Here is a 21428-nt window from a genome sequence, read left to right on the forward strand (position 1 = left end):
AAATAGAGTTCAGTAATTATGGAAAAAGAGAGGAATTGAGGAGGTGATAAGAAAGGTTTCATTAGTGGAGAGACATTCAGAAATAGATACTGATTAGATATAACTGTCAAAAAGCTATAGAAATGAAAAGTGAATCTGTAGGCTAGGCAATTGTGGTAGCTAAAACAGAAAAAATTGAGGTGAACTTTTAAAAACCTATTCTTAAAGTTAAATCCTTTCTTGTTTGATTCGTTAGTCTATACTCTTCAGGATCTTTCTATTTCATAAGTATTTTATTTAACAAGTGTTTTTTGAGTAACTTCCATGTGCAAGGATACGTAAAATGAACCTGAAATGTGACTATTAGCACTGCAAGGTAGTTGTTCAACTCTCGTTTTTTTTGTTGAGAAAACTAGGACCCCTTTAGGTCTCACAGCCAACACGCCCATGAAAGTTATCCTCCAAACAAGGATACTTTTGAAAATGAAGGGATATGTTATCAATAACTGGGCTCAGACAACAGTCATAAACCAAGACCATCCTCGCCACACCGAAGTGGGGTCACCTTAGGACTCGTAATAAACTTTGGAAGAAAGAAGCGACTTTCTTTTCTCATGTTACTGCATGGCCAGAGCTAGAATCCAGGTCAATGGCTCTCAGACCAGTGTTATATCCAACACAATAGGATCCCTTGTATTATTTGAAAACTAAATCAATTAGTCAGTCATTAGTAAAATAAAAATTTTGGGCCTTGTAGAGAAATTACTAATAAAGTGTGAGGCTTACCTCCACTTCCACTCTGACTGTGGCTAGAAAAAAAAAAAGGACAAATCAAATTATTATATGAATTATTTAACCATCAGGAACAGAAGAACATATTGAGCAGTTATACAAAAGCAACATAACATTCTAGTTAAAAGTTATTAGGAAGAGGAAGAAAAATAGTTAATTTTCTTATAATGGCTCAGTAGTAACAAGGCATGAAAAAACAAGAGCCAAGTTAATTCCAGTGTGACATATACTATTTGCTTCTAACATTTTCCTGTGAGGCAGTTTTCAGATTATACATATTTACATCATTCCATAGGTCATATATATGTTAGAATAAAAAAAGATAAAACATAAGACTACACAACACAGTGAACTCTATTACAGACAATGGACTATGGTTGATAGTACAATTATAAAAATGTTCTTTCATGAATTATAACAAATGTACTGCAGTAATGAAAGGAGTTAAAAATAGGGTGGTATATGAGGGAAAAAATGCACCCTAATGTAAACTACTGACTACAGTTAATAACACAATTATAATATTCTTTCATCAATTTTAACAAAGGTACCACACTAACACAAAGTGTTAATAATTAGGGGGTGGGGTGGTATATAGGAATGCTGTACTTTTTACATGATTTTTCCATAAACTTACAACTTCTCTAATTAAATTAAAAAAAAAAGTGTATTATTACAGGAATCATACAGAGCTGTTACCATTTCATTAAATTCAATTCTCTTTCAATATTTATAATCACAGCACCTTATTGTTAGTCCAGTAGCATTAAATTATTCTTAAAGGGAGAACTTCTTTTAATAATTGAAAACATATTCATAGAGCTTTTACATGCTCTGACCCTTGACTTTCTAAATCCAAATGGCTTGTGTTTCTTACTTACTTTCATAACATTCTATATTTCCCCTATATTAGCACTTACATTGCAATTTTCTGTTTTCTTGTCCTTATCTCCCAATAAAATGTGAGATCTGTGCGTGCGAAGGAACTGCAGACCATGAGAACTGGAAAAACCTCAGAAATTATCTAGTCCAATTCTCACTTTGCAAAAAAGAAACCAAAACTCTAAGAAATTAAATGACTTGACCAAGCTCACTTCCAATTAATCGATTTGCTGAGACAAGAATCCCAGTGCCCTGCCTTCCCATATAACGTTCTTTTGACTACACCTAGTTGTCCTACTTTAATCACCACCCCCAATTTTATCCTTTGGATAATCTTCCAGCAACTGTTTTCAATCTGATATTACAATTGTATGGGACAATTCTTATTCTCATATATAACTGTAATGTTAAAAGTCAGATTAAAAGATAGTGATACGGTGCAGAGCTTCAGTTAATTCAGAAAGAAAATGTACTGCTACTAATGGAACTTTGTAGAAAACACGCTATAAATGTCTTCTTATATAAATAAGGCATGGGGTTTTGAAGAAGTTTCTGCAATATTCTCTACTTGGTTCCATACCATTTTTACATTTATTTTTTCTGACACTTCCCTTTGAGCATGAAGCAAGCAGTCAGAATTATGTGAACAGTTGCATTCTGGTTGGCTGTCACTTCTGGCAAATATAATTAATCTTGGAGAATCTCATTCACAATTCCCAAAGAACAGGGTTATAATAAGTGGGAGCAAAGCTGCCACGTGTTTATTTCATTTCTAGAGCAATTCTTCTGTTTAAAATGGTCTGTTTAGAATAGAAAATCTTCAGCAGGAGAAGGAAAGGCAAAGAGAAGAGGGCATGAGAGAAAAAGAGAGGGTGGGGGAAGGGGTAAATGGAAGGAAAAAGGTTGGGAAGCTCATATAGATGAGGGTTTGTTTCCTTCAAGCTTTCATATTTATTACAGAAGTTGTTTTAGCTGGAAGGAGGGAAGGACAGCTGTCAGCGCCTGTGTATAAGCTCCCATCTGCCCGCAGAGCTGGAAGAACATGCCAGCCTCCCTTACCCTAGGGCAGTCAGAAAAGGGCAAGCGAAGATTGCCAGGAACCAGGAGGCATCTGGAAGAAGGAGAAGAGGAGGACGGTGACTTTTTCCTCTTCTCATTCATGTCAGGGAGAGCCGCTGGCTACACTCTGCATCTTTTCCTTTTCTATTAATGACAAAGCGTGTTCTGTTATGCGTTCTCTACCACATAGCTATAGTTTCAAAAATAACGCTTGTGTTGAAATTATGTTGATAAAATCTATTCTTTAATTTTTTAATTAAAATATGCACAAGAGAGGAATAAACGCTACTCAGTTTTGTGGTACTATAGTTGTTTTAAGATAGTGAGCATTAAAACCATATACCTCCTCCAACCCCAGCCTTTTATTAAATAGATTCTTTTTCTGCTATGTAGAACATGTGTTTTAGAGTTGTGGTAAGCATGGGTTTTAAAAAATGGAAAAAGGTCATGGTATTAGTTTGGGGGAATTATCATCTATTACAGTTAAGTAGCGCTTCATTTTAAGAACATCATGCTTTTTTTGTAAATTTATTTTTTTTCTTGAGTATGTTTAACAGTATAAATATGTATTTATTACTATAACTGGGGAAGGTTAACCCCAAGATAAGATAAATGTGTTTTAAAAAGTAAAAGATAAACATAAAGTATATACATTGACAATATAATTGGTATGATGTACTCATATTCAGAACATTCTGAACTGGAACTTGAAATGACCCCAAAAAAGCATTTACTGAACCCCACTAGGTCAGTGTGTTTCTTCTTATTAAGGCCAATTTATGATCTGCAAACTCCAGTGCATGTATCACATATTTTGATATGTATTGTATGATTTATGGTCATAATATGGAAAGAAGACATGGCAGGCTGTAATTCATTTTGAGAGATGAAACTGTTAGAAAGCAATGAAAAATCTTAATTGATGATATGAAGTAAAAGATCACAAGAGGGAAATTTAATTCTTCATATGCTTTGTATGTATACTAATTTGTAGGTTTTACATTTTAAAAATAGTTGGTAATTAAAAATTCTTTCTTTTAAATTTGAATTATCAAGAACGCAGGTGCAATTTACCCAGGTGACTACCTAGCACAGATCATGTTTTTTTGGGATCACAGTGTAGGTTTCCAAATCCCACAAAGTGGGCATAGAAAAATGAAGGATTCTTAACTGGAGTGGAGATTTTCCTTCTTCTTTCTCCTCAGCTTGAGAGGATTGAGCCTTTCCCAGAAAAAGGAGGTATTAAAAGGAAGAAGGAAAGACAAGGAAGGGAAATGGAAAAGCAAGGAGAAGAAAGAACAAAGGAAGACCAGGGCTAGCACAAAGAGATGAAAGAGAAGCAACGGAGAAAGGAAGCTGAAGACTTAGAAGGGAAGGAAGGGATGAGAAGGTACATGGGAAGAGGAGGGCTAGTCTTATTTCTTAGCTTGTCCAGAAAAGAAGCCTTGTTCTGTTCCTCTGCCCCAGGAGGGTGTTCCCATAACTCTTGGCAGGGGTGGGCTGGGTGGGTGGTGCGTGTTAATCTGGTGGATTGAGACAGGACATGGAAAGTCGGATTCTTAGACTACCAGATAGTCCTCATCCTACTTAACATCCCTCTCTGGCCCATTCCTCAAATCATTAAATATGAAACCAAATCAAACAAAAAGCCTTGACCAACTTCATCATAAAGAAGCTAAAAGCTAAAGCAGCATCTTCCAACATTTGAAATGTCAATCCTAAGAAGTTTTAGCAGGGATGACTTATAAGATAATCATGTGATGCATATGATATGTCACTGGGAAAAAGCTTCTGTGGTCAAATAAATTTGGGAAATTCCAAGTTAAACAAAATTTAATTTCCCTACTATAGGTCTTTCCAAAACCTTTAATATTATGATATAAACTGAAAGTAACAAGCTATGCAGCCTTTCACAAGTTTCTTTTAATAATTGAAAAAAATATATATACATATATATATACATATATATATATATATATATATATATATATATATATATACATACACACAGAGAGTGAGTGAGAGAGAGAGAAAGCATACACTTGAGCATATCTTGGAAGAGTATTTGTCAGAGAAAAGAGATGTAGAAACACCAGGCTAGAAGACACGTTACCATAATTGTGTTCTTTATGCATCTCCCTGGATTTGTTTGGTCACAGTTTTCTGGTCTATTGTACTAATGACTCTCCAGAAAGGTTGCATGGCACCAATGGCATTTTTGTAGACCTCAGCAGGGAGGTTTTGACTTTCACATCAAGGGTATAGAAGTCATCTTGGTGCTCCACCTGCCCATCCAGTAGGGCCCATGATGCTGCTTCCAATTCTCATGCCATTTGTGAGCATGGCCTGACAGCACCTCACCTCATGTCTTAAGATTCTCTGTAGGACACACTTCCATTGAGAGATGGGGAATAAGAGGGAGTCAGTAGGTAACTCTTACTCCCCTCCTCCGGCTGAAAGGCTGTTTTGATGTGCAATAGCTCATATGGCTTCTCTGGGAATGGCCTGGGAACAAGTATCAGCTGTGTCTGTTACAATGCTGCAGCACTCAGTACTTGAATCCTCTCTTGAATTTGCTCTGCTTCCTTGCTTGCTTCAATCCCCTTTTCCTTCACTTGTGCTTCCCTGAGATTGACAGCCCTCCCTCCCCAACCCGTATAATATTAGCATATATGTATATGTTAATATATATATATTGGTCTCAGGCTCAGTTTTCTAGGGAAACTGGGCTAAGATAGTAAGTATACCTCTCTAATATTTCCTCCATTCCATATTTGGCTTTTGTTGATAACATCTCTACATTTTTATCTTTTGTCATTTAAAAAATGACTACAAGTATTTTTGCTAACTTTAGTTTGAGGTTGGGTATTTTGGTATATTGGTCTAAAACAGTAGTAAATCATTAACTATGGTAGTTTAACTTTGTATTTGAATGTTTGTTTATGCATTTACTCATTCAATAAATATTTATCTCTGAATCCTAGATACTACACATAACTGTTGAACAAAATGGCCATCATCTATAACTTTATGTAGTTTACAATTTTGTGGGAAACATGTATCAAGAAAAACACACACACATACACATACACAGATCCTACAAGTACGTATACAAAAATAGGTTGTGGTGTGGTGATGTAAAAAGGAAAACTTTAGGTTTATGATAGGAAGGTCAGATTGAGATTAGAAATTGACGAAGGTTTCTCAGTGGAGCTACATGAAAGCTAAGATCTGAAGGATCAGTTAGCTAGGTGGAGAGTGGTAAGAAGAGCATTTCAGGATGAGGGAGCAGCAAAGGCAAATGCAGAAGTTTAGTAAATGATGGGGGAGAGGTGGGAGGTGAAGCTAGAGAGGTAGTTGGCAGTATCAGGACAAGCCTGATTGGTCATGACAAAAATTTGGTTTTAATGCTCAGTGCAATGGCAAACTGTAGAAAAAAGGAGAGTGATATGTTCAGTTTAGGTCAATTTGTCTTGAAGTATGTCCAAGGACCATTTTTAGTCAATGAACTATTTGCCACTGATCTGCCACAAGATTAGAACACAAATTGAAAGCAAATATTTTGAAACTTTTATTCCAGATTTGACACTGTTGCAACATCCTAGCAGGATGAATGTGTCTCAGGTATAGGGTTTGGAGCAGTTTGGCTTTGTCAAACTGATGTATTGAGTCATATGGGACAACCTGAATATCTGAGAATCACTAAATTAGATGAACATGGTGTCTGCCAGGTAGAGATTAGATTGGGGACATGTCAAAGATTTCCCCCATTTTTTAAAATTTTTTGATGGTAGCAGTAAAGAAGAAGAAATATGGGTGAGTTTAAGGCAAAATGTTTGAATCAGTTATGAATTTCTCTGTTGGGGGTGGGTTGGTTTGTGCTGGGATGGAGAAGGAGGTAGCAAGAGTGACATGGAGGTACTAAGATAGGGATTATAGAGGAGGACAGAGCTTTTGGGACAGTAGAAAGAACAGGAGTTCAATTTCTCACTAGATTGTGAAGAGAAGATTTTAGACAAATTATTTAAAACCATAAGTCTGAAATGAATGACAACTATGATATTTGTTCAGATTTCAACATAAGGAATTGAGTTTTTACTTTTGTAGAGCAAAGTAGAATCATAGTACAAAGTATTCTTTTTCTCCTATATTTTAAAAACAACAAATGCATTCAGACTAAAAGATTTTGGAGCAAAGAAAACTATATTTTATACTTCATGTGTCATATTTTACAAATCATGTTTACTTTAGGCATATCCCTACATTCAAATCATATCATAATGAATATTTCAAAACAGTATATTGAAATGATAACACATTTGATGAGTTCTGGCAAATGTCCCATTATATTTCAAATAGTATTTGATACACATAACCAGAGGCAAAATAAAAGACTATGAAGTTTCAAATGATCTTTCACCTATACTGGGGTTATTGTAAATGGTAATTTAGTCTGAGAGAGAATAGTAGGAGATATGGAAGGTAGCATTCTAGGATCTTAAAATACATAATCTCTGACAAGGAGACAGTTTTATGATTTGTTTTCACACATACCCACTAATATCATCCTGCTCTGCAACGTCGTCATACACTTCTTGGTCATCCAAAACAGGTCTTGATGAAATGGCACCGAGAGAGGTTTTTTTCCGTCTCAAGGAGTCATAGTCAATTTGCACAGCAGTTGTTTTAATATAACCGTCTACCAAAAGAGGAACGATTAATGTTCAGGTGAGTGTAGTTTGGATTTTTTAATGTTGTAAATAAAATACTGATTGCATATCTGTTGTTTAAAACTTCTCTTTATTTATTTGCTTACAATTCTGATTTATAGACCTCCCATGTAAACACGTTTTACTGTCCTTTGCTAAAGTCTTTTTTTAAATTCAATTTTATTGAGGTATATTCACATACCATGCAGGGATACAAAACCTACATTCAGTTGTTCACAGTACCATTATATAGTTGGTACCAAAATTAATTTTTGAACATTTTCATTACCACACACACACAAATAACAAGAATAAAAATTAAAGTGAAAAAGAACAATTAAAGTAAAAAAGAACACTGGGTGCCCTTTTTTTCCCCCATTTTTCTACTCATCCATCCATACACTGGACAAAGGGGAACGTGGTCCATATGGCTTTCCCAATCACATTGTCACCCCTCATAAGCTACATTTTTATACAATCGTCTTCAGGAGTCAAGGGTTTTGGGTTGTACTTTGATAGTTTCAGGTATTTATTGCTAGCTATTCCAATTCATTAGAACCTAAAAAGGGTTGACTATATTGTGCATAACAGTGCCCACCAGAGTGACCTCTCGGCTCCTTTTGGAATCTCTCTGCCACTGAAGCTTATTTCATTTCCTTTCACATCCCCCTTTTGGTCAAGAATGTTCTCCATCCCATGATGACGGGTCTGGATTCCTCCCCGGGAGTCATATTCCATGTTGCCAGGGAGATTTACTCCCCTGGGTGTCAGATCCCACATAGAGGGGAAGGCAGTGATTTCACCTGCCAACTTGGCTTACTTTGCTAAAGTCTTATCTTGGTGCAGTTTGGTCTAAACCTAGAGTCTTCATAACAAAGAGTCCAAAGTGATTCACACAAATCATTTTTTTTTCTTCTTAAAAAAATGAAGGGACTAATGCTCCTTGTTCCTCCTTGGAAAAATATAAAAATTTATACTGCCCTCCACTGAAAAGATAACACAGATGAGGTGAAGATGGAATCATACTTATGTAAAATCTTCCTATCTTTGTCCACTCTAATATTGTCCTAACTTGATGCTTATGAACAGTTCTGGAAGACATTGTATAATTTAATATTAGCTCAAAAAGAAAATAATTTGAAGTCATAGAGGAATTTGCACTCACATGACCCCCTTGCTGTTCTGCCCAACCATTTTCCTTCAGGGTTGTCTGTGATGCGGATGATTTCAATTTGCTCTCCTTGCTTGAAGCTTAGTTCATTCTTTCCTCCTTTAACATCACAGCAAGCTTTTGCTTGATGGATGACTTGAATAGGGCCCGTTAGCTGCAAAGAGTAAGAAAATAATCACGGACATGTTTCTTTACTATTCAGAAACCCTTTAAAGAATGCGGTTTTGAAAGATATGTCCGTATCTTGCCAACCTGCCTATTTCCAACATTCTCAGATTTGAGCTAGAAATTGAGGGTGATGAGCAGAAGTCATTTCTGGTGAATGTTCTGGTTATTCTGGGTTAGAAAAAATTACTTAGGTCAAACAGGACCAGCAGAGAACAGGTAAGCCTGTGCTTGGGGTTCAGGAGAGAGCAGCAGTGATTTGTTGATTCTGGGAACTTTTTGAGAGACCCGCTAAAGCAGGTATGCTAATGGAATATCCCTTACGTACCAGAATCCATGCTGGGTGTTATGCTCCTTTATGAGATATGCATGTCTGCTTGGAAGATGGAGTTGTTTTTTCCTTTACTAGCCTATTATATAGTAAATAATAATGTTATAATAAATTCTCTGCCCACCTAAAATAGTAAAGGGAGGGTTGCATAGCGGTGGTGGTGGGTGTGCTTTTAGGGAAGTGCCTATTATATAGTAAATAATAATGTTATAATAAATTCTCTGCCCACCTAAAATAGTAAAGGGAAGGTTGCATAGCGGTGGTGGTGGGTGTGCTTTTAGGGAAGTCATTTTCTTTTTTTTTAACCTTGAGGTACTTATCTATAAACTTGGAACAGACATTCCCTGATACAAACAAGATAGCAGTTTTGAAGTAGATTGTAAATCAAAAAGTGCCAAACAAATGTTATGTGAGCCTTTTAAAACTAATATCTCGAATTGAATGGTAGCTTCTCGACACCAGGGGAATAATCTAGTTTAGACCAAGAATCCTAAACTCTCATCCACAGAATTAATAGGCAGTCTAAGGAAAAAGTATTCCATGTGGTACAATGAGTTAAACAAATAAAATTGATGTCTTTTCATTAGAATTTCTCAGATCTTTTATATGCAAATATGCATTGTGACTTTTGAAGAGTGTCTACCTGATTTTATTGAATTTAAGATTTCATGAATTGGAAGACACACCATTGATTATGTACCATTAAGAAAGAGAAAACAGTTTGAATTAAATTATGATATACCAGTGACAGTAAAATATACCCTAATTTCAGAATTTTACATTGTAAAATAATGTTTGTCTTAAAATCAATGAAATACAGTGATATTTAATAGCTCTCATATTTTTAAAATATTTTTTTACCCAGCATTTCTTAATATCTTGTGGAAGGAAGATGGTTTTGGAAGTGCTGGTCCTGACAAACTTTTGAGTTCATACTTAGTGATATGATTTCCTTACTTTTTCCCTAACTAACTAGTACTTTTTTCCTCACTAAAAAGTATTATTTCAATAAATGAATGAAATTATGCAAAACTGATATCTCCAAAAGAAACAAAAGAAAAAACCTCACATAATTCCTCCCAGACTATAAACAATCTCTTCATAAAACAGTGTTACAAAGGTTTTCATTTAAGAATTTAATTTTCATATTTTCCACATGAAAAATATGAATGTGGGTGGTCATGAATTTTGCAGAAGTAAAGTATGTTTTAATATTCATAAGTAATCATACATTTTACTCACTGTGCCGGTTTGAATGTATTGTGTCCCCCAAATGCCATTATCATTGTGGTCTTCTGGGACAGACGTTTTGGTGCTGGTTAGATTTGCTTGGAATGTGCCCCACCCAGCTGTGGGTGGTGACTCTGGTGGGATACTCCCATGGAGGCATGGCCCCACCCATTCAGGGTGGGCCTTGATCAGTGGAGCCATATAAATGTGCTGACTCAAAGAGACTGAACGGAGTGCAGCTGTGAGTGACGTTTTGAAGAGGTGCAAGCTTGCTAGAGAGGAACGTCCTGGGAGAAAGCCATTTTGAAACCAGAACTTAGGAGCAGATGCCAGCCATGTGCCTTCCCAGCTAACAGAAGTTTTCCGGACGCCATTGGCCATCCTCCAGTGAAGGTACCCGATTACTGATGTGTTACCTTGGACACTTTATGGCCTTAAGACTGTAACTGTATAGCCAAATAAACCCCCTTTTTATAAAAGCCAATCCATCTCTGGTGTTTTGCATTCCGGCAGCATTAGCAAACTAGAACATTCACATATAGTAAGTTTTTTCAAAATTTAATCAAAACCTACAGTAGTTACAGTGTTTTATGTGCATTATATTATTTAACTCACCAACAGCCTTTCAGGACAGGTATCATTGATTCTCACCTTAAGGAATGAGAAACTGAGGCTCGGAGCAGTTAAGTAATCTGTCCAACCTCACACATGTCTTATATGTAGTTGGAATTTGACTCTAGGTCTATCCAATTCACCCAAGCTTTAGGTTTTTTCCTGTGCATGCTGTTGAACCGTTATTTTAATACAATAAGTGTAGTGGGTAGTTACATATAAATAGAATTTTTATAATTCAACCCATATATTAAATGCCTCTGGGAATTACATATTTCAGGGCTTTTTAAAGTGAAGGATAGTTTTGTAGTTCAGATAGTCATCTTAAATGTTTCTGATGTGCCAGACCCACATCAGAGGGCTGGTGTCATCAAAGATGGTACACCAAGACAGATTCACATGGGAGAGAGTCGTGTTAGCAGTGGTATTAAAAGAAGCCACATAATTAATTAGCAGAGATCAGAGAACACAGATCAGAAATCCAGGCAGACAGGGAGGGATAAGAAACAGCAGGTAACAGAAGTCAGCATTTACAAAAGGCTTAAAACAAAGGCAAAAATGTAAGTCAGGTCCAGACGCTAGCAATCAAAGCAGCTCATATAAATCATATTCTTAGACATTATGCCCCTTGCACCACTGTAATACATGCCACAGGATATCTATGTGTGTGGTCCAAAGCTCATAGCATAAGACTAATATGACCTATGCAAGCTGGAGAACCAAGATGGGTTTGGATAACTGAGTGTTTATTCATTCAATCAACACAAAATTTCCTGGACACCCACTAATTATAAGCTGCTATATTTTATTTGGATTTTATTGTATTACAGTTTTAGTGAACAGATAAGGAAGCATATTGGACAAAAAGGTGACTGTGATGGAGGTCACTACTCTTTAGAAAACAATGATTTAGTAATTTTGCAACCATGTACTGTTTCAAGAATGGTGCCCCTTCTTCTGTGTAAAAATTATAAAAAGCTATTATTCTTTCGCCTGGCAGCAAGCGAGCTCTTACTTTAAATTTCTTCTTTATTTCTTGTTCTTTCTTTTCTTTCTCCTTCTGTTCCTTTTTCTCTAGTTCTAATCTCTTCTTTTCCTCCTTTTCTCTTTTCTTCTCTTGTTCTTTGGATGCTTCTCTACAAAAAAAATAGTGTTAAGTTGTTTCAGCATCTGCAGGCACAGACACGTTGGGAATCACTATCCAAAGAGGTTTCTAGGCACAACAGAAGTACAGGTGAAGTAAAAGGCCAGGTACTGGACTTAGATGCCAGAGTTCCTGAATATAATATTGTTCTTAAAACCAGAGGGAAGCACACAGCTGAGGATACTTTCCAATTGTTCCACTTACCCTTACAACTTATGCCAGCAAGCGGGAGACACTGCCTGCAAAGGCCCCGTTCTTTTTGCATGAATAGACAATCTCCCTCTTCCCCTACCCTACCCCTCCCTCTGTCTCTCTGCCTCTGTCTCTGTCTCTGTCTCTGTCTCTCTTTCTCTCTCACAGGTACGCAGACATGCACATGTGCACATGCAAACTTTGGTTCAGAAACTTTTGGTCAATCGAGAACTGTGTTGATCTAGAACTGGGTTGAGAAAATTAAGCTATCTGAGATCAACAAAAGATAAAATAAGAATAAAAACATGTTCATTTCTGCCTTCACTCACTTTCCAAGAAATTTCTTGGTCCTGGGTTACCTAGAAACCCATATTAGAGCTATTTTTAACATTCCCTTGCTTTACAGGCTGAAGCTTTGACATCTGGTGCCTTATTAAATTAGTTCTCATAGCACTGCCCAGGTGAGGAGGGCGTAACACAGATAAATTAATTCATTTGCCCAAGAACTCACCAAGAGCAAGGAATACAGAGTCCTGGCTCTGTGATTCCCTGCTTTGGTTTATCTAATAGGTTAAACGTACCTGGCCTCTCACACAGAGTTCTCTGTAGATCCCTTCAGTAAGTAAAGAATCTTTTGTTGTTTGTATTGAAATATAGGTTATCATTACCTCCCAGTCATCTGTACAAATAAAGCTTTTGCCCCCCACCCGCCCCCAGTATTGTTTATTCAGTACCCCTCATACAAAACATTATATTCATCTTAGGGGGAAAATATTATGGTAAAAAATGTAATTCATACATGTCTTCATATGTTTCTCCTTCACTGTCTTGTTCCTGTCAAGATAAATGTTGAGAATGATTAATGTATTAAACTAATGTATTAAAATTAAATCATCAGTTCAAAGAGGTAGCACGCACATATTACATTGATCAAATACTTAGTAAAACAAGCATAAATTTAAGTGATGTAAATTTGGCTTGTTTAAAATGATGTTTTTCTCTTCAGAGATGGAATGGAGAAAGACACACAAAAACATTTCATTTTCTATCCTGCTTTATAATTCAGACGTGTAGCCAGACTTATGTTTATGTTTAGCACTACAACATTACTATGAGTCAGTATAACAATTGGTATCTAATGTCTTAAGTCTTTTAGATGCAACAGGATTACAAATGGAAAAATATCATCATTACTCATAAGAATCTTCATTTATTTGGCTTATACCAACAGAAAGTGAATCACAATAATTGCTAAATATTCTAGTTTCAGCATTGTAATATGAGAGGAAACTGAAAAAAAAAACTGACCTCATCTAGATTTCCAACTCCTAAAGGATTAAAAAAAGAGAAAATAAAATTTCAATATACTGTAATTAAGTGCAGTACACAGGATTATTGGATGTAATGTGGCATTATTCAAAACAGTTCAGAACCTAATGGACATTATGCTCCATCAAAATATAGAAATTTTACAATATTTCAAGAGAAAATATGGGCTTTAGATTACTATGACTTTTCTGATACTTGTAATTTAATTATGAAATTTTTCCATTGGCTTTCATAGTCATGGAAAAACCAACAAATAATTAAGACACTCTTAATTCCCTTTTTGAAAAGCACATATATTTGGTTCTATGGGCTTGTGTGGAATAAAAGTATTAGTGGCAAATCATGACTAGTTCAGTCTTTTTGACCTATTTGGTCCCCCAAATTTGATTTCATGTATCAAACAAATCAAGGTAATAAGATTTTTTTTCTATAAAAAGGGATACTTGACTGCTTGAGAGTTTAGGGTAATATCAGCTAATTTCTAGATAATAAGATAATAAGACAATCTACAGCAATAATACTAAGAACTGTGGTGTTGGTACAAGAAAAGACAAATAGAGCAGAGAGCTTAGAGATAAATACACACAATTACATGCATATGTATACATACATATATATATATTTATACATATACACATATAATACACATAAATAAAAAGTTACTAGAGTATGAAGGTGGCATTATAAATGAATGAGAAAAGGATGGATGGTTCAACAAATAGTAATGGGAAAACTGGCTCCATATACGATCCCTACTAACTTCTTAAAAGTGCACTACAAAGGGCTCAAAGACTTAAATACAGACGGTAAAGTTTATAGAAGAAAATAAAAGAGAACACTTTTGTTTTCTAGTGACAGGAAGGATTTCTTAAACAAAACTTAAAAAGCATCAATTACAAGGCAAAAATTAATGAATTTGATTATGTCAAAATTAATTTCTGTTCAATGAAGGATAGACAGCATGGTCTAGATTAATAGACAGAGGACAGAATGGGGGAAGGTACTTGCACTATCTGAAATTGACAAGGGATTAATATCTAAAATGTATACGGAACTCCTGCAAGTCAACCAAAAAAAAGATACCAACCCTCAAACAAAAATCGTTAGAGGAGATGACTCGCAATTTATAGAAGAGGAAACTCCAAAGGCTGACAAGGAAGAGAAGAGATGCTCAACTGAAATAGTAAGCAGAGATCTGGAAATTAAGATGAGATATTTATATGTATTAAACTTTAAAAGACATTGGGAAGTTGAATGCCATGAGTTGGTGAAAGGTAGACATCTTGGAACCTTCATGCTGTATTGATGGGACGATTGGCAGATGCAGCTGTTCTGGAGAACACTCTAGTTCCACTCAGTCAGAATATGCACACCGTGGTTTATGACCAGACACTCTAGATGTGTATCTTAAAGAAAGTCTCTCAGAGGTCCACATAGTGATATGTACAAGAAGACACATGGCCGTGTTATTTGTGGTGGCCGTGAGTCAGAGGCAAGTGAAGTGTGGGGGCATACCATGGAGTACTGTACAGCAGTTAAAAGCAACAGATTAAATGTACACATAGCAACATGGATGGACTAAAAAAACACATTATGATGAGTTAAAAATAACCACTGATTCACTCATAACACACTGTTTATATAAATTAGAATATATGCACACAAACAACAGTATGCAAAGATTATGTACAAACAAATATGTATTAAATACATTAACATGTTTGTCCATAATGGAGGAGGGGGGCAGAGGAAAGGGAGTGGGTCTTAAGGATAAGATGGAATAAACAAATAAGTAAAAAAGAGAGAGGTTTTGTATGGACCAATGATGATAAATGACTTATTGTCATCGCTGGTACATGAACCTAGGAGAATGGTTAACTCAACCTTCTGCAGCTAAGGTAATACATAAATAAATAAAATAAAATAAATAAAACATCCCTTACCATCAGAGCCATCATTTTGATTTTCTTCATTTACAGGGTGTCTGAAAACAAGAAAGAAGAAAAGGTGAAAACGGAACAAATAGAGGCTCATATAATTAAAAATAAAAAAGGATCATTTCAATTTTTTTCTTTCCTCTTTGATATTTGCTCTGATTTGAAATTTTATAAGTCATTAGATTAGGCTTTAGTCTTATATTTATGCTGCTACATTTGCAAAAATTTGAGAATTGGGGAGCTTGAGTACAACACTATCAGTTCAGAGTGGAAACATATCATTAATCTATTGCTTCAAGGGAATAATATGTTTTCTGTTAATACTGCACTAAATCAGTTCTGGGATTCTGAAGGCATCTGATTGGTTCTATGGTGTCTACACCAAAGAGAATTAGTTCCAATCCTTGACTCCTTCCTCTTAAGATGTTTTCCACCTGGCTTCACTTCCATTACTTTGTGACTTGGACTCCAAGGTGCTTCCTTCCAACTGTGTCATGTCAACTGCCTCTAACAGCATTACCAATACCTGGACTCCAGAAATCCCTAATGACTGATGCAATATCTATGCTTTCTTTTCCTATTACTAGGTTGATTGAAATAGCTGGAGAAAGTTGCCAACCTTACTGACTCTGGACATTGCAAATACTTGCTATCCATTCTCAACTGTACCCTCAACAATATTCTGTCATTTCATCACATTTTTTCCCAGTCACTCCCCTCTTGCATCATCCTTATTGGTGGTTCTTCAAAACCATCACCACTTCCCTCAAAACCCTTATCTCCCTCCTTCTCTCTCTAATCAGATGACCTTGTTTTGCAGTTCATTGATAAAACAGCAGTTATTAGGTGTGAACTCTCTTGAGGAAATATACAACCTTAACCCAGAAACTTATCTGCACTTATTCTTCAAGTATCCCTTTTATTCCCTGCATCATCGTCATCACGTTTACATTATAATTTTCCCCACTCCTGGATCTTTTACTTTCTCTACAACCCCCTGTGATGGTTAGGTTTATGTGTCAACTTGGCCAGGTGTTGATGTCCAGGTATCTGGTCAAGCAAGCACTGTCCTAACTGCAAGAACATTTGTGGCTGATTAATAAACCAGAAGGCTGGTTTATTAAATCATCAGTCAATTGACTGCAGCAGTGACTGATCACATCAATGAAGGGCGTGTCTTCTGCAATGAGAGAATTCAATCAGCTGGATTTAATCTAATCAGTTGAAGACTTTTAAGGAAGAGAGACAGAGGACCTTCACTTCTTTGGCTAGTCAGCTTCTCTTGAGGAATTCATTGAACACCTTCATTGAGTTGCCAGTTTGCTGACTGCCCTACAGAATTTGGACTCGTGTATCCCCACAGTTGTGTGAGACACTTTTATAAAATCTTATATTTACAGATATCTCTTTTTGATTCTGTTTCCCTAACTAATACACCCCCTCAATCAGAGTCACCCTTATCCATAACAAAAACAAGCACTCCCTTCTCTTTATTTATGTCTCACTTCTCCATTCTACTGAAGATAATCCTTTTTCTCAGCCAAACTAGAAAAATTATCTACACTCATTGATCCTACCTCCTCTCTTCCTACTCATTTCTTCACTAACCACAGTCTAGCTTATCTTTCCATGACTTCGTTGAAGCTACTCTTAGAATTCTGAATTATCAAATCCCCTGGCCACCTCTCAGCCCGTGCTTTGTGGCCTTTGATGATATTGACAGTTTTGCCCTTCTCAAGTCTCCTTTGTTTCCATGAGGGTTCTCACCTGGTTCACTTCTTGTTTCTCTGGCCACTATCCCACAATTTCCCTTGTGGGTTTATTTTCCTTTTACTTCTCCTTTAAATAACAATGCTCATTTGTATTCTGATGTTGGGTTTCTTTTTTTCCCCCACTTTATCTTCGTTCCTGTGTGGTCTCATATACCTACCTTTACATGTTATCTTAATGCCTGTGACTTCCATGTGGAAATCTCTAGCCCAGGCCTCTTCTTCTGAATGTGCACTCATTGATCCTACCTCCTCCTTGTGCTAATTCTGTATCAACATTTCAGAAACTGAGGCTGATCTTTCATCCCAGCCTACACCTGCTCTCCCTGCTAGGTTCCTTAACATGATGAATGGTGCCACAATGCACATGCCTGCCAGAGCATCACATCATCCTTGATTTCTCACTCTTCTTCAGCCCCAAATCAAATTTATCATCAAGTTCTGGCAGTTCCCCATATTTGATGTCTCCTATAATTCACCTCCCTGTTCATCTCTCCCTTCTCTCCTCCTAGATGTGAGAACAGGACTTCATCATCCCTAGTGGGGACTCTTGGAGTAGCCATCGTGCCAGCTTCTAATTATGAGAAATGCTCCCGTCTCCTCCCCAGCCTTGCCATCCCTTCTCCACTGTGCTGCCAAAGTGATCTTCCTAAGGCAAAAATATGATTACGTCACTCTCAAGTTCAATGCTCAAATCACTTAAAGAATTAAGAAAGAGTGTTAATTGAACCCAGGAGGTATTTGGCTGTAAAACGAACCCTGTTTGAAGAGTGTGGGCTGGAAGTGACTTGTGAGGGTACTTGTGTGGCTCAGGGACACCTGCTCTGGATAGATGTGTCTCAGTCTCCACCTGAGATGGTAACCACATGTGGTCAGAGACTGGTAATCCATCTTCTTTTTTTTTTTTTAACTCACTTTTTCAAATTGAAATTTTAAAAATCTAATGTATTGGCTTTTATTTAGGATAGCATAAAGTCCCAGTTAATCCGTTCATTAGATTGGTCATCACTAGGCATTTATTTGCTTCATGGGTCTTTTTAGTCCTTGGAAGATTCAGAATTAACTACAGAAATGGTGAAGTCAGGCCCATGGGACAAAAATTTGAGGAATAAGCTTCATAACCATTGGAATAATGTATGTATGTTCAGTATTTTAAGCATTTGTAATATTTAAGAGATTTGTCATATTAGAAAGTCCAGATTAGACTTGTCAAACTAACTTAAAATTTGTAATGTTAGACTTTTTTATTTTAGTTGAGAAGTAAGGACTCTAGACACTGTCAATGGCTGCTGATACCACCAAAGGAGAGTCAACCAGACATTTTGAGCTCCTGATAAAAGAATACAGCATCATCTAAGAAGGCATCTTATCAAAAAAGATAAACAAAAAACTTGAAGTAAATTTGATAAAGCCACCTCTACCTCCAACTACCAACTTACAGGAAATGTAGAACAGAAAGGAACACATCAGCTATATTACAGGGAAGCAATCAGCAAAATCCAGCCTATAAGCAATTATAGGCTCCAAAAAGCTTGATTTATTTAACAGATAAATTGCAAGAAATGAAAGAAGAGGTGGAGGGTGAACACATGGTTTAAAAGAGAATTACAAACTGCATAAGTCAATGAAGATGTGTCGACTTTGTTTGGATCTTGATTCAAGCAAACTTAAAAAACATCCACACACAATTTAAGAGACAATTGGAAATTTGAATACTGATTTGATATTTTACATTAATATACAAAGCCTATTTTCTTAGGAATGCATACTGAAATATTTATGGATGGAATTACAGGTTGTTTGATATTTGTTTCAAATTAATATAACAGGAAGGGGTATGGGGCATAGATGAAACAAGACTGGCCATGAGTTTATACTTGAAGCTGGTGAAGGGGACTTGGAGACTCATTATACTATTCTCCCTGCCTTTTAAATGTCTGAAATTTTCCATAATAAATACACTTTTTAAAAAGTATAAGAAAAAGCTATTGCAAATGCTATTAGAATGTCTAAGAGAACTGGATGTAGTTTAATTTAATGGATTAAAAAGCTCATTTGAATTCTTGGGGAGATTTTTTTTTTAATTCTTGGGGAGATTTGTCCAACCAGATATTTCAAATGCTTAAAAATAAAAATTCAGTATACTAAATATTATATGCAATGAAAAACCCTTAAGGGAATTTAACCAGCTAAATTTATAAACAGAACTGTTGATATGAAAGAATTTAGTTTGAACAGCTTGACCTGTCCAATCGTTAATCACTGATCCCCCTAGAAAATGTTTATTCATATTTAAATAAGAATAAATGTCTAAATTTATTTCTTAATGTTTAAATGGAACAACAAGTTGTATAATGTGAATTTAAACACTTAAATTAGGTCTTTGCATTTTAAATTTTCATGAATTAAGTGGTCATTTCTGCACCCAGGTCACTCCTTAGACTTCAAAATCCTCACCCTGACTGTCTACTGAATAAATCTGTACCCTTTCTTATGGCATACAAGGTTCTTAGGACCAGCCCTGTTCTTGTCTGGCTATTTTTCTACCTTTTGGTATTTATTTCTGTATTTCTTTTTCTTATATCATATTCTTATACGTTAATACTGAAATGCTTTGTACCCTGCCTGAGCACTTTCTGGTTTCTTATTCCTCCATGCCTAGTCCATGCAGTTTCCCTGTTCTGGAATAATTCTCCCCTCTCATCACCCTTTGCTTGTGGCCCTCCTTATTCTCAAAGACTCTCTTTAACCCTCCCTCCACTGTGATGCACTCCTGACTCCCTCAAGCCCACAAAGCTGCTTCTACATGTCATATACCAATTCATTATAGTGATTATTCTGTGTTACTTTATAATTATAGAGAAACTGCTTGCAGGTTTCTTTTCCCACTATCAGACTATAACCCCCTTGAGGAAGGGTACTAATACTTTGTTAATTAATTTAACATTATGCCTTCATTTTTAGAAAGTTATTAGAATGATTCCCGTCTGGTAGTAGGCCCTTATTTTCGTTTGATTGATGATTAATTAATTAATCATGTCCCAGTAATTCCAAGAGACTAGATTTTTGTTACCAAAGTGCACAAATGCAAAAGAATGTTAAGTCAAAAAGATCACTGGGCTTAGAGTTTACTTTCTAAAACACTGGGATGAATAACAAATACTTGCCAAATGAAGGGCATCTGCACAGCCCATTCATATGGGTGTGCCTGCATGTTTATGCAAAGCATTTATTACCTCCTGACAATGTTTGCATACACACATGTATCCAGAGACCTAACATTAACACTTATAAATGACTGTTAGGATATATAGGTCTGAATTCACCATATGTATGGCGTTAAAGATATTCAGCAAATATTAATGATAAGAATAAGAGTGATAGTGAAGAATAAAAGAGGAAAACGGGGAAGAGAAATAGGTACAAATGTCATGAATCAATCCATATCAAGCTGTCACCAGTTGCTTAAAAAAAAAATGAAAAAAAAAATTCCAGGCATTGAGAAAAGCTTCATAAAGAGATTAAGAGCCAAACAATGGAACTAGTCACCAAGTCACAGAAAACTGAGCAGAGGGAGGGGTAAAGGAGAAGAAAAGGAAGCTTATCAGTTGTTACAATAAGTCCATTCAAATAGTCCTTTCATCAAAGTTTTCTTTGTTTTTATGCTTTACCATGCAGAATTAAATAGGAAAGTGAAGTTAATTTAATATTATGATTGCCATTTTTAGAAAGCTATTAGAGCTCTATTTCCTGACTTTTAAAGAAGTAAAGCTGTTGACCTTTATACCTAATATGCTATTCATGATTTAGATTTTAATTATCAGAGGGTGTGTGTGTGTGTGTGTGTGTGTGTGTGTGTGTGTGTGTGTGTGTTTTGAGAAGGAAGGGGGACTTTAAATGACACATAAAACTTGATTCTATACCTGTTCTTATCAACTGAGCATGAAATCATGTAGCTTTTTCTCTGGAACATATCTTCCTGCATTTAACCCAACAGGAATTTTGAAACTGACTTCAAATGGAGTTAAGTAAGATGATCCGTGTGATGGTTAAGTTCATGTGTCAACTTAGGTTATGGTGTTCCAGTGTTTGGTCAAGCAAGCCTGTTTGTTACTGTGAGGATATTT

General features: G+C 36.1%; 1 protein-coding gene across 6 annotated transcripts in view; it reads right to left on the minus strand.

Moving 5' to 3' along the window:
* The window catches only part of FYB1 (FYN binding protein 1), a 203536-nt gene that overhangs the window by 48815 nt on the left and 133293 nt on the right, over window positions 1–21428 (minus strand). For all 6 annotated transcript variants that reach the window (XM_037798838.1, XM_037798839.1, XM_037798840.1 and 3 more), the window contains exons 4-10: window positions 15539–15579; window positions 13575–13594; window positions 13066–13100; window positions 11946–12066; window positions 8587–8746; window positions 7267–7411; window positions 766–788 (exon numbers count right to left, since the gene is read on the minus strand). In XM_037798838.1, the coding sequence (XP_037654766.1) occupies window positions 766–788; window positions 7267–7411; window positions 8587–8746; window positions 11946–12066; window positions 13066–13100; window positions 13575–13594; window positions 15539–15579 (545 nt within the window). The remainder of the gene's footprint in view (window positions 1–765; window positions 789–7266; window positions 7412–8586; window positions 8747–11945; window positions 12067–13065; window positions 13101–13574; window positions 13595–15538; window positions 15580–21428) is intronic.

Source organism: Choloepus didactylus, chromosome 11 (assembly GCF_015220235.1).
Source record: "Choloepus didactylus isolate mChoDid1 chromosome 11, mChoDid1.pri, whole genome shotgun sequence".
Taxonomy (NCBI): Eukaryota; Metazoa; Chordata; class Mammalia; order Pilosa; family Megalonychidae; genus Choloepus; species Choloepus didactylus.